Here is a 12,286-nt window from a genome sequence, read left to right as displayed (position 1 = left end):
AGGCTGCCTTCACTTGAGAAGGTAAACAAGACGGGGATACACACGACAGTTGTATCTGTGGTGCTCGTATTTGGGCTTAAATGTGGCTTTATTGGCCTTGAAAAAGCCATGGCATCATTCCATAGGCCCTTCAGCTCAGAGACAATTTTCAGTGTCCGAACACCACACCAATGAAAGGCTTTCAATAACCACTGTAATCACCATGTCCTCAAAACAGGGATTTCTCATTGAACCAAAACACAGAGAAAAACACGAACACGGCCTTGACTATTCTCTAAGGTTTTAGGAGTGGAATGAGTGTGTGAATGGATGAAAGAAAACAGTGATGTATGCTGGCTACAGATGAGACAGTCCATGCATCTATTTGGATTCTCTCCTGGTACAGCCAGTGACTATTGCCTTTCTAAATGCCACAGAAAAGGCGTACGGGGCAGCTCTCCCATGCCCACCAAGCGGCAAAAGTAGGCCGCTGAACCTTGCCTGACCCCAGTTTCTTTTTTAGATTAAAGCAAAGAGGCTGAACTCAGTGCCCTCTACAAAGCCTTTTACTAGAGAAGAAAAACACACAAACTCATAGTATATAACACAACTCTCTCTCTCTCTCTCTCTCTCTCCCTCTCTCTCTCTGTCTCTGCACTTTAGCTTTGGGAAAGGTTTTGTTCACCACAGCGTCAAAAAGAGACAGGCTTTTACAGACAGCGGGTAAGGCACACAATATCAAATACTTTGCCATCTGGTTTGTGAACAGAACTGTGTAAAATGACAGAATTCTCCATGCGATGTCACGTGGTTTAATTAAAAATTAGGTTAAGGGACATAACTTAAAAGCCTTCACCACTGTCCCCTCTCTTTGGACACCCAACCTCTGTCCTCCCTGTAAGTCTCCGTCACAGAATGCAGTCTGTGACTGAGGCTGCCTCTGCAGTTTGTTGGAGAAAGCTGATAACGACACAGATCCTACAGGGTCTACATTGTTCAATATTAAAATAAGCTGTCTGACTCATTAACCTTTGAGCACTCTGGAATACCCTGCACTTTCCCTGTCCTTGTAAATGTTCATTTGTGGGACATATCATTAGTTTGATGAATTGTGTAATGTTTTTTTTTCTTTGCCAATGACTGAATAAGGCTCTTAAAATAGTTTTTTTTTAAGGTGTGTTAGCAATAATTTAATGTCAAGGGGCCTCACAATAGCTAGAAATTCAAACTTGTAACTGAGTGAACACATCTTAAGTCATTTGAGCTGTTTTTATTTTTCTTTCACCAACTTGATCCTGCAAAGATGCGGTACATTCCACAAAACATTTTCCAGTGAAAAAAAATAAGAAATTAAACAGATGTTTTTCAGCTAATTTTAAAATGAGTTAAGTGCTGAAATGATTGAATCCCAGAGCACTCAATTTCGCTACTTGTTCTGCAGTATCCTTTCACAGAATATACCTTTATTAAGTGCCACAGTTGTGCACAAAGGGTTAATGCAAGACTAAGGCCAGGGAAGGCCAGTATCCAGTTTTTTTTTGCACATTTTGAGATATTGTAATATCAGTATTTTAAGTTTTCCAAGTGCCTTTTATTATAGGTGAAATGTAGAAGAAATACAGTATATGAAAAATAAATATATAAATAAATATATATTTTTTCCCGGCATCATGTTCAGAGGCCGAACATGCAGAATTTTAGAGCTGTAAAAGTCTCCAATTGGTACAACATAGGTGCGTGCTCTCCTGTTTTAGAGGAATTTTATTACGATATTGATAATTATGTCAATGAAAATGGAAAAAAATGTTTAATAAAGTTGCATTTGATAGATTGTTTGCTGTATTTTTTTGTGTCCTTTATATTTATTTAGGCCTTCACACAATCATATCATCTCTTCAAATCAGTGATATTGCTTTTACTGCATCAGACTTTTATATGAACTGAAATTCACATAAATTCATTTATAATAACAAGCAGTCTGAGACCCACTGTTAAACAAAAGGGTAAGGCTTTATTGGCCATAGGGGTATAATTTACAGTGGACGGGTTGAAGGGGAAAGGGGACTCGCTGGATAGACTTATGTTTCCTGCTTTTGCTCTGGCGGTACGTTCTGTTTCTGAATTGCTAGTTCTTCATCTAGACGCTCCTTGGCTCTCACCACCTGGACACAAATCATCACACCCAAAAATGAAGAAATGGAAAGTACAATTCAAATGACAGCATTTGTGTTAGAAGGCTCCTGAGTCAAACATGATTTCACAACCCAAAGATATAATAGATTATACAGAAATTTTATTTCTATACTGAGAAGTCTTCACTATCTTCATGCTAGTGACCGCTTAAACCTTAATGTAATATAAACCAGTAACACACACTTCTGTTGAATTGTAACATGTAACATACAGTTATGTACAACATGTTTCTATTAATATAAGTTTATCTACAAATGCATAAAGATACTCACTTTAGATTGCAGGTAGAAGGAGCCTCCAACCGACTTCTCATTAACCTTGAAAAGATGCTCATAATTCTGTAGGGAAACATTCAAATGTCAAACACTTTGGTAATTAATATCCCATTAAGAGTTTTGTGAACGCTTGCAGTATGAAGAATTTGATAAGAATACCTACTGGCTCACTCAGTCCTATCAGTGACAAATGTGCTTACTGCAATTAAATTTAACCTTGTGCTACACAGTGAAATTTCTGAAACACATATCAACAAGCATTTACTGATGATGGCACCTTCTGAATTTCCTCTGGGGACAGCGTGGACACATTTAGGATCTGCTGGGCTTCCTGTAAGGTCATTCCAGTGATGCTGGACGCCGCGGCAGATTGCCTCCCTGCCCGCCCCCTTGCCTCTGCTGCGGCTTGACTGGCTACAAAAAACACCCCGACATACGCTCACATATGCACGCCTGGGAGCGTTACATAGCTAAGTAATACGAATGCGAAGTAATACGGTTGTCCTCAGACAGTCGCTCATGCCACTACACTGAAATGAGTCATAAACATAAACATGACGTTACCTGCAAATTCTTGACGCAGTGCTCGTGCAAACGCTCGCCCCAACACCTGAGCACCCATCACAATGATTTGGGCGAGATATTTAGCCTGTAGAGGGTCAGATAACAGCTCCTGGTTAATTACTGCTAGTATACCTGTATTAAACACCTAAGTCAGACTTAAAGCCAAATTATGTGGCATTAATTCAAGTCGATTTCTCCTCAAGATGCGAGTAACGTTAGGGAGATAAAGGTACACTTCTATAAAGCTAAATTTGAAAATGTCTCCTATCCTCAATTGAGTGGCGGTGTTCATTTTACATATTTACAGGAAGATATTTATATACATAGTTTAATAATTACGTCTCTTCAAATGACACATAGTTAGATAACGTTAACTGAGACAGACTAAACCTATTGCCTCATCCAGTGAGGTTTCTTAAAGCTTAAAAGCTTAGCAGAGAATGGAGAAATGACCAACGCAGTTTTACAGTTTAATAACCAAAAAGCATGTTAGCGCAAACTGTCACGGAGCAACCTTTTCAGAGGGATTCTGTAATTACATAACACATCAGACAGGCAGCTTGACTGATGAAGCTGTTCTGTGGAGTTCATGAAGCTGTACAGCCCTACACGAGGAGAGAAAATGCCCCCCCCGAGTCTACATAATTTAACATATTGGGACAAACTTACCATTGGCTAACTCTGAATGTCTCTTGTGAATGCCCGAATAAACGATCAACCACACTCAAGAGCAAAACGTTTTCACATGTATCTCCACCAAGGTGAATGTTCTGTTAAAGTTGAAAGGCCACATCGACCATAGATGCAGATACCAGCCTGCTGTGTTATTACACATTGTCACTGGATACTGCCCCCTAGTGTTTGGATGTCCTACATGTACTTTAACTTTCCAGAAAAGAAAAGAAAGTTCAAAGAACATTCGAAAACGTTTTATTCTTTTTCTTGTTTTCATATTTTTTATTATTGCAAGGCAACATTCCCACATGACAATTTCCTAATCCATAAAAGAAAAACAACCACATTTTTTTCAGACCGAAATATAAAAAAGTTTTTGTTTGACAAGTATTATGCAAAATATCCCAATAAATGACATTCGTGTTAGAGGTGGTCAAAGGATCAGACACACATAAAAGTCTGACAGTAACACATCCAATAACATCAACTATTTATGCATGAGTGCGTGGTCACAATTCAAGAACAGTACATCACAGTAAGTGCTATACCATGCACAAATCCTTTCATATCACACTGAACCATGATCTACACAATAAGAAGGACAGAGTGAGTATTGCCTTAAACAACAGTCTTGATTGGTACGTGGATCTTGGCTTTATGATTGCATCAATTATTTATAATACTGCTGAGGAGAATGTTCGAAAGTGATAAACTAAAAAGAACATTGGACAACAAACAGATGTTGAAAAGAGTCCAACTGAAATGGAATGTTTCAAATGGTCTCCTGTCAAACTGTTTTGAGGTACAAAGATTCCAGTAACACCATAAGAAAAAAGGGGGAAAAATAATCTAACTGGAAGCTTTAACCCTGTTAATATTGGAAGTTATCCCAAAAAATTGTAAATGCCCTGACAAACATCAAGAGGAGAGTACAGATTTATACAAACACCACCAAGAACAAGAAAAATACCACGAAAAAAAAATCAATAGTCTGAGATAAAATGCTCTCTTTCCATCAAGAAAAAAAGAACAACAACATAGATTCACATACTGGACTGTGAGTGTGTTTGGAAGAATTCAGTTTAAGACCACAGGTTGAGAAACATGTACTGTATTGCATGAATGCAAGCCAAACCAGTTCAGAGTTTTCTGATCATAATTTAACCTGTCAGCACATACTATCAAGGTCCAAATTTGTGCACTTGTGCCAAATTGCAGTTGCAAATGAAAAATGAGTTTGTATGTAAATTACCATACATATTCCATTCAATTAAAGTTTGTTAATTACTTGAAAACCACAAAACAGTTGTACAATATGCTTGCGTTGTGTTCTGTAAGTTGAGAAAAGAAATTTAACTGAAGAAGACAAAAAAAATGTATGCATCCAATCCAGTTCTGAGCAAGCTGTGCAGTTGTGACAACTTCATAGAGTACATAAAGATTAATATGCATGTTATTTCAAGTTAAGCACTGGGTACGAGCAAAGATTCACTTCAACCAGTGATTCATATAGGAATGAGGTGATCAAACGTGTTCCCAGAGCTTGGAGTGTACATTAAGACTGTAAGCAATACAATGAGGTTGGTATAACATGAGAGGTCAAAAAAGTGGCATGAGGTTTAGGGTTAGGGTACTGGAAGCAGAGGTACATTGGCACTCGGGAATGGTAGCAGGCGCTTCCCTTTCACTGCCCGCTGCTGGAACCCTGGTTGGACCTCAAGGCAAGTGTTTCCACTAATCATCCTGAAAGACATATTAAGACATATTTTACCTCTTCTATCTCAGTGCAGCATCAGAATTGCCGATGAAAATTTCTGCAAGGCCCCATATGAGCTCGGTATGAGTCTGTGTTCTTCAATGTGTGTGGAGAACACTCACCCACTCGTCCTCATCAACTCCCTCAAACAGTTCCTGTGGCAGTGGGTCTTCTCTGTTACCCAGCTTTGCAACCATGGCACTCAGTAACTGTCATACACAGACACACACACACACACACACACACACAAACACACACACACACACACACACACACACACACACACACACACACACACACACACACAGAATAAGGGATGAACATCCTCTTGTAACAGAAATCGTACAGAGACTTAAACACAAGGATCATACACTTATGTCAACCATACCTCCTCTTTCTTTTGCTCATCAGTCTTTTCCTCCAGATACACAGAGGAGGGCAGGTACTTCCTCACCGGGGCCTCCTTTGGAGCCTCACTCACTGAAGGGGCATGGAGAAAAATATGACGATCAGAAAGAACCAAACCCAGAAAGCAAAAGAGAGAGAGGCGGGAAAACAGAAAGACGGAACGAAAGACAAAGACAGAGGGATGGAGTGAAGCTAACTTCTTCATTAGGTCAACAGTGTTGAAGAGACTAACTACAGTGCAGACAGATACATAAAAGATACTGTTGATATATATTTTACAACGTCGTTTTTATATTAATTGTAGGTAGTGTCCCAGTGTTCTGTGCTGTGTGTGAATGGATGTGTTGATGATACGTGTTTTACCAGGTGTCATGTCTTTGGGCTTTAGGCTGATTTTGCGGTGCTGTCCGTTGGAGCCAGAGAGCCAGGCAGAGGCGGTGAGAGCAGGCTCCCACCACACGGCTGTGTCAGGGTAAATGTCATCCTGGAAGTACTCTTTCTGCAGGTACGCCCATACCAAGAACAAGGGAGAAGAGAACCAATGAAAAGTCAAGAGCTGGCGTTAATGACGTGAAACCTCAGCACGTTTGAACAAAAATCTTTAACATGTCGAGGAAATATGTTTTGATGAGAACGTGAGTTAAGATTTCCTGCCTTCAGTTTGCATTGAACTATTTTCATACTGCAAATAATCTCGATTGCACTCGATATCTTGTGTGTGTCAAACACTGAGTTACCAGAACGTTCACTAGATGGAGGTGTTGTACCATGAGGCTGAACCAAAGGTCTCAGCTTACTAACCTTGACTCGTGGGACCTTAAAAGCCACAGGCTCTATGGTGGTCTTACTGAGCCTGACTGCTCTGGCCACCTCCACATCCTGCACCTCACACTCCGTCTTCGGCAAGAAACAAAAACCCTGCCAGCAAAAAAACCCAAAACAACCCCAAAAAAACCCTCGGCTGTTTTAGAATGTGAACATTTTACCAAAAGAAGAAGGGTATGTGAGAAGACAGTTATTAACTTACTTTGTGCGGCTCAGAGGAATGGAAGCTACTGCATTCCATAAAATATGGAGTCTCTGGCACAATCTCAAAAATATACACACGTGTATCACCCTGAAACAAACAAACAAATAAAAACTGTTTATTCATGTTTTTTTGGGGTTTTTTTACAGGAATACTTGACACCAGCTGTCCTAACTGAAACTGCTGCATAACCAAAGCTGTACGGAAAACCAACTTTTTTTTTTTTTCTATATGGGAAACATTTTGAGGCAGGTCTGGGGATTACTCAGGTACCTTTCCGGTGAGGATGACGACGCTGGTGTCAGGGTCATAGAAGGGAATGAGAGTTGAGGGTGACACATCAGCAGAAGTAGTCGCCAGAGCTCCAGAGGCCAAAGACTCAGAAGAGAACAGATACAGCTGTCTCTCACTGCGACTGCAGGGGAAACACAGGCAGCCAGAGGTCAGCATGAAACAAAACTGTAGCTAAAAACTGCCGGTCTCTCGAGAGCAAAAGTCACGGCGTGCAGGTCGAAACGTGTCCCGAAAGGCTCGAAAATATTTGCGAGACAGTAAAATGTTGAAACTCATCTTCATTCTTTTACTGACCTCTGGGGCAATGCGCTGAGTGAATTTTAAAAGTCTATAAATGGTCACTCGGTGAGGTTACAGTTTTTGACCCGCGTATGTTTTCTTACCTGTCAAAACCTGAGACCAGCAGGAACTTGCCATCACACACCCATACCACTCTGGCCCCTCTGTGGCCCTCAGGGCCTGGCCCCTCCTGCAGAAGCAGGACAGAGGAGAGAAACAATGGAACTGTGAAAACTCTGTTCTGTATAACACAGTTGGCCCCGTTCATGGTACAATCAATTAGCGTAGACGTCTCTGAACGACACAAACCTGGACAGGTTCGTTGGACTTGCGTGGATCGTACAGACGCACTTTCCCGTCCTTACAAACAGTGGCCAACAACTTCCCGTCTGGACTCCAAGCCATCCCAAAGATCTAGGAGACATCCAGTTACCAATACATGCCAATAAAATGAGAAAATTACAAGTGCGAATTTCCAAAAGTCAGTCCTTAATTACATCATAGCAACAATAATAATAACATTATTCCTTGCACCACCCCAAACGTCTGAGTCTCCAACCGGTCCAATCCAGCTCAACTAACCTGGTCTTCATGCCCCTTGAGCAGTTTCACCTCCCTCCCAGACTCCAGGTCCCACAGACGCACTGTCAGGTCATAGGAGGAGGATGCAAGGAGGCCCGAGGCATGGGGGTGGAACTTGATGGAGTATATCTTCTCAGTATGTCCTGTAATTGGTTGAGCCTGGTGTCAATCATACTATAAATCTTAAATTTAGATGTCAGTGTTCAAAGGGAGACGTTCTTACCCTGCAGGATACAAGCGGGGTCAGTGACTGTCTCAGTCACACCACCTTTTGGAACCTGCCACACCCGGATTTTAGCATCATCTCCAGCTTTGAGGGAGACCGAAAAGACAGAGATCAAAATAAATGCTTATTTTAATTTTATTTTTATATGTTAAATTGAAATATTTAAACTTAATATCTGCGTCTGATGAAAAACCGAGTATGTATAATGGAAAGGTATTCTTTGTATTGGCAAGTCAGAGAGAGTTCCTGACCTACGACCAGTTTGTACGGGTCAAAGGGGTCCCAGCAGAAGTCAGCCACATTCACTGAGTTCTGGATGGTGGGCAAAGCGGTGTCAGGCAGTTTGCCAGGCTGAGAGAGCTGGAGAAAGGAAAAGCACAACACTAAATTCTGTATACACACTGACAAAGTACTTTGGAGTGCAACTCTGCCCTCTAAAGCAACTGCATGGTCATTGCTAAGATCTTTATTTAACATAATCGACCTCTTTTGGAAATATCTTAGAACAAACTGATAGAGATAAGCTGGCTATGAGCAATAAAAGATATGCAATTTATCTGATATGACTATTGCAAGATGTTGGCATCTCTAGTGCAATACAGTACCTCAAACACAGCAATCTGCCCTCCAGCGATGGCCAGGGGTACTGCCACGCGCTGTCCATTGGCACAGAAACCGTCGCACTCTCCGGGCGTGGTGAGGTTGAGTCCCCGCAGGTTGGTGATGTGGGTATCGCGGTGCAGAACTTTCCCTTGGATGTGACGGAACTTAGAACTTGGACCTGCAAGAAAAGATAAGAGAACAATACTCCTATAAATTACAGTTACAATTGCAGGGAGGAACTTTTTTTTTGACTCTTCTCTTTTTAGCCATTGAGCAAACAACTGAGAGTACAGAAAGCTAACTCAACAGCTAAAAAAAAAACCCAAAACAGCGTCATCTTTTTCAGCAGCACTGAGGAGTTCAACAGTGAACAGAACGAGGTTCTGACCCAGCATGTTCTGGATGGCACGAGAGCTTTGACTGGGGCTGGGGCTTGGCAGGAATCCTGAGGACAGGCCACTGGTGGATGAGGGGGAACGGGACGGAGCAGCACTGCTGCTGGGGGTGCTCGTTGGACTGCTAGAGGTGGAGCAACCAGTGGGAGCCTCCTAGGAACGGAGAGAAAGAGTTAAACACGTGAGATGGTGGTAGAAGGAGGAGAATGGTAGTTTAAGGAGAAAACAACCTATGACAAGCAAACATTCTTGCCACTCACCTCCTTGCTCTTCCCACTTGTCAGCTCCTTCTTTGCGGTTGGCTGTTTGGCTGACTCAGATTTGGGCTTTGGTCTCTTGTCTGGGTGGAGGCTGACCCTTTCCACCTGTGGAGTCGTGTGATTGGACAAACTCAGGGGCAGATAATGTGCGTACACAGAGCTTGTTTGAGAACACACTGTGGGCGTGTGGCTGAGCGGCTGTGAGATTAGTTTTTACCTGTTTGTTTCCACCCTTCCACCATTCCTCCGCTGACATGGCCGCAGTCTGACCCAGCGTGTCCGGGTATAGGTCAGAGTGAAAGTCTTGCCCAGGCTGAAACAAACACAAACACAAACACATGCTTCAAATGACAGAATACAGAACATCAAATAAAACAGAACTCTAAACTGTAATTCGGAAAGGGACTGAGATGACATCTTTGCACATAGCTGGCGTACCACAGATCTTCATCATGTCTTTGATGAACTTTGAGTGGTTGTGCTGATTAAATAAACAGAACTGAGCATTAAGTTGGTAAGGAAGCCTACCTTGCGGGGCACCTGGTAGGCGACAGGTATGATGAAGTTGTCTGTCAACTGCATAACCCTCAGAACCTCACAGGAGCTAACGTCCAGCGCCAGTTTGGGAACCAAGGCAACGCCGCGAGTTGGAGTTTCAGTCAGACAGTGACTCACTGGAGCAGAGAGAGAAGGGAACAATGTTGAGAGAAAAAGAATAAAACATGTGCAGTTTATCACTGACAAATTCAGAACTCTAAACTAAGGCCTACCTTGTGAGAGGAATGGTTCGCTCGTAGTCACCTCAAAGCAGTCGATGCCACAGTCTCCCTTTTCAAGACAAGAAAAAGGAAAAAAAAAATTAAAAACCGTTGTGTTAAGCAAATCCGACATAAAGATGTCGGTAACAGTTTAAGAAACAGACAAAAGGTGTCCATGCTGACTAGTTTAAAATAAAAAAATCATTACCTTTCCTGACACAATCAGTAGACCAGTATCAGGGTCAAAGAGAGGCATCAGAATCCTGAAGATGCAAGGAGAGAGAGAGAGAGAGAGAGAGAGGGAAATATTAAACAATGCACTTCAAATAATTCCTCAGATTTAAGACTACTTAAAATAGCAGTTACACCCTTTAACCATTAGAGGGCAGGAGAGCACCAGATGAGAGGATCTTGCACCTAGTCAAAAATACCGCAGCCAGTCAGAGCTTTACAACAAACATCTATTCATTCATTTCATAAATAAAATGCAAACATTTCTGAAAGAATAGGTCTGTGTTGTTTAATGCAAACTGTTCCACTGAACTCTTAAAAATGAAATTCCAGCATAAAATCCAGCCGCTTAAGGCCTAACTACTGGCTTTCACATCCATACAATGCCACATTCATCTTAGTTCTGCCGAGAGCAGAAATAAACCAATAATCGCTGCATATGTCTCCGGGAGGATGATCTCCTACTCCCTTTTGTGATAGAGAGGAAAAAGGGAAACCATGTTTGAACCGCGTGTGCCTGTGGTAGGATGTGTTTGACCACAGCACTTACACTGATTACTGACGTGACCTCACCAAACAAGTCTAATACATTACAGAAGCCTAAAGAGAATTAGTTTCATTAATCCCCTTTCACAAGAAGAAATGCTGAATGTGAGGTAGGAAGTGGCTTAATTGTGGCCATATGCTCTAAATGACTAAACAATAGGTTCATTTACGTGTCCAGTGGCCTTCGGTAGTTACAGTGCTGTTTACAAATTTAGGTACAGACGCTAGTGTGTGAGAGGGAATGAAATCATTTGGAGCATGTTCTGTCAGTTTGGGGCTCATCAAAAGAAAAGGGCCACACAGTGAAAACACACACAAACAAACACAAACACAAACACAAAGCTAAACACACGCAGTCATATCATTTGTCTGAGGTTGTGTAAGACCGAGAAAAGCTGGGCTGAAGCATTCAATGAGGATGCAGAGGAAAGAGAGAGAGAGAGAGAGAGAGAGAGAGAGAGAGGAGAGCGAGAGAGAGACAGACGGACAGACAGACAGACAGACAGAGAGAGAGAGAGCAGGAGTCTATGTTAAGGTTAATAAAAATCCCCACCAAGTAGAGGATGGATTGCCGTAACCCCCCATAAGCGACATTAGGGTTACAGTGGAGTGTGTGTGAATGAGTATAAGGAGGTATTCTCTATTAGAACTGTTCCTCCAGTGACTCTAGACTCTAGAGTACTGGATGTAAGCTTAAGAGCTGCTTCTGTTTGCATTTGAAATTTCTGCTCTAACCATACATCACAGAACCGCTGGAGTTTGCTTTGGTTTGGTGAGAGTTGTTGTGAAGCATAACCACTCTCTTAGATCTCATTCTGAATGCTGATTGGGAGATGCCTTGAGTGACAGCTGACTCCACCCCTCAGACCTATATGTGCCTCAGGCCTCTGAAGTCAGTGAGGGGTGGCCACGCTTCGTTAGGCCAACGCTTCGTTCCCATGTCGAAGCTTGTCTACAGGGAGCCCCTAAACACCTCCATTCCCACACCCCCCTTCTCTCTCTCCCCACTTCTTCCTCTTCTTCCTCTCTCCCTTTCTGAACTTTACCTCATCTCCCTCTCAGACTTATACCATGTCATACCTATCCTTAGATGACAACACCTTTCATTTTCCCTCTTTGTGTTTCTATTATTAATGATCTCACTTGTTTTCCCTCTGGTTTAATCTGTCAAACTAATCATTCCATTAATAGAAAGAGAACCACAAAAAAAAACAAACAAAAAAAAACCCCCAAAG

The 12,286-nt window shown here is 41.9% G+C and overlaps 1 protein-coding gene across 2 annotated transcripts in view; it reads right to left on the bottom strand.

Annotated features, from left to right (window-relative positions):
* Positions 1-1,826: 1,826 nt before the first annotated feature.
* LOC115826260 (mitochondrial import inner membrane translocase subunit tim16) overlaps positions 1,827-12,286 on the bottom strand; it is a 104,379-nt gene continuing 93,919 nt past the window's right edge. The window contains exons 10-31 of one of the 2 annotated variants that reach the window (XM_030790005.1): positions 10,483-10,537; positions 10,287-10,344; positions 10,045-10,190; positions 9,734-9,829; positions 9,517-9,621; positions 9,250-9,409; positions 8,864-9,039; positions 8,510-8,618; positions 8,256-8,342; positions 8,033-8,175; positions 7,760-7,864; positions 7,555-7,640; positions 7,151-7,292; positions 6,878-6,967; positions 6,652-6,768; positions 6,214-6,349; positions 5,831-5,922; positions 5,565-5,651; positions 3,012-3,096; positions 2,725-2,861; positions 2,445-2,510; positions 1,827-2,141 (exon numbers count right to left, since the gene is read on the bottom strand). In XM_030790005.1, coding sequence (XP_030645865.1) covers positions 2,058-2,141; positions 2,445-2,510; positions 2,725-2,861; positions 3,012-3,096; positions 5,565-5,651; positions 5,831-5,922; positions 6,214-6,349; positions 6,652-6,768; positions 6,878-6,967; positions 7,151-7,292; positions 7,555-7,640; positions 7,760-7,864; positions 8,033-8,175; positions 8,256-8,342; positions 8,510-8,618; positions 8,864-9,039; positions 9,250-9,409; positions 9,517-9,621; positions 9,734-9,829; positions 10,045-10,190; positions 10,287-10,344; positions 10,483-10,537 — 2,362 coding nt within the window. In that variant the 3' untranslated portion in view covers positions 1,827-2,057. Of the gene's footprint in view, positions 2,142-2,444; positions 2,511-2,724; positions 2,862-3,011; positions 3,097-3,680; positions 3,785-5,564; positions 5,652-5,830; positions 5,923-6,213; positions 6,350-6,651; positions 6,769-6,877; positions 6,968-7,150; positions 7,293-7,554; positions 7,641-7,759; positions 7,865-8,032; positions 8,176-8,255; positions 8,343-8,509; positions 8,619-8,863; positions 9,040-9,249; positions 9,410-9,516; positions 9,622-9,733; positions 9,830-10,044; positions 10,191-10,286; positions 10,345-10,482; positions 10,538-12,286 lie in introns of those variants that run through there. The other variant, XM_030790007.1, reaches the window with a different exon arrangement.

This window comes from Chanos chanos, chromosome 13, assembly GCF_902362185.1.
Source record: "Chanos chanos chromosome 13, fChaCha1.1, whole genome shotgun sequence".
Lineage (NCBI taxonomy): Eukaryota > Metazoa > Chordata > Actinopteri > Gonorynchiformes > Chanidae > Chanos > Chanos chanos.
This window is presented reverse-complemented; position numbering and strand designations above follow the sequence as displayed.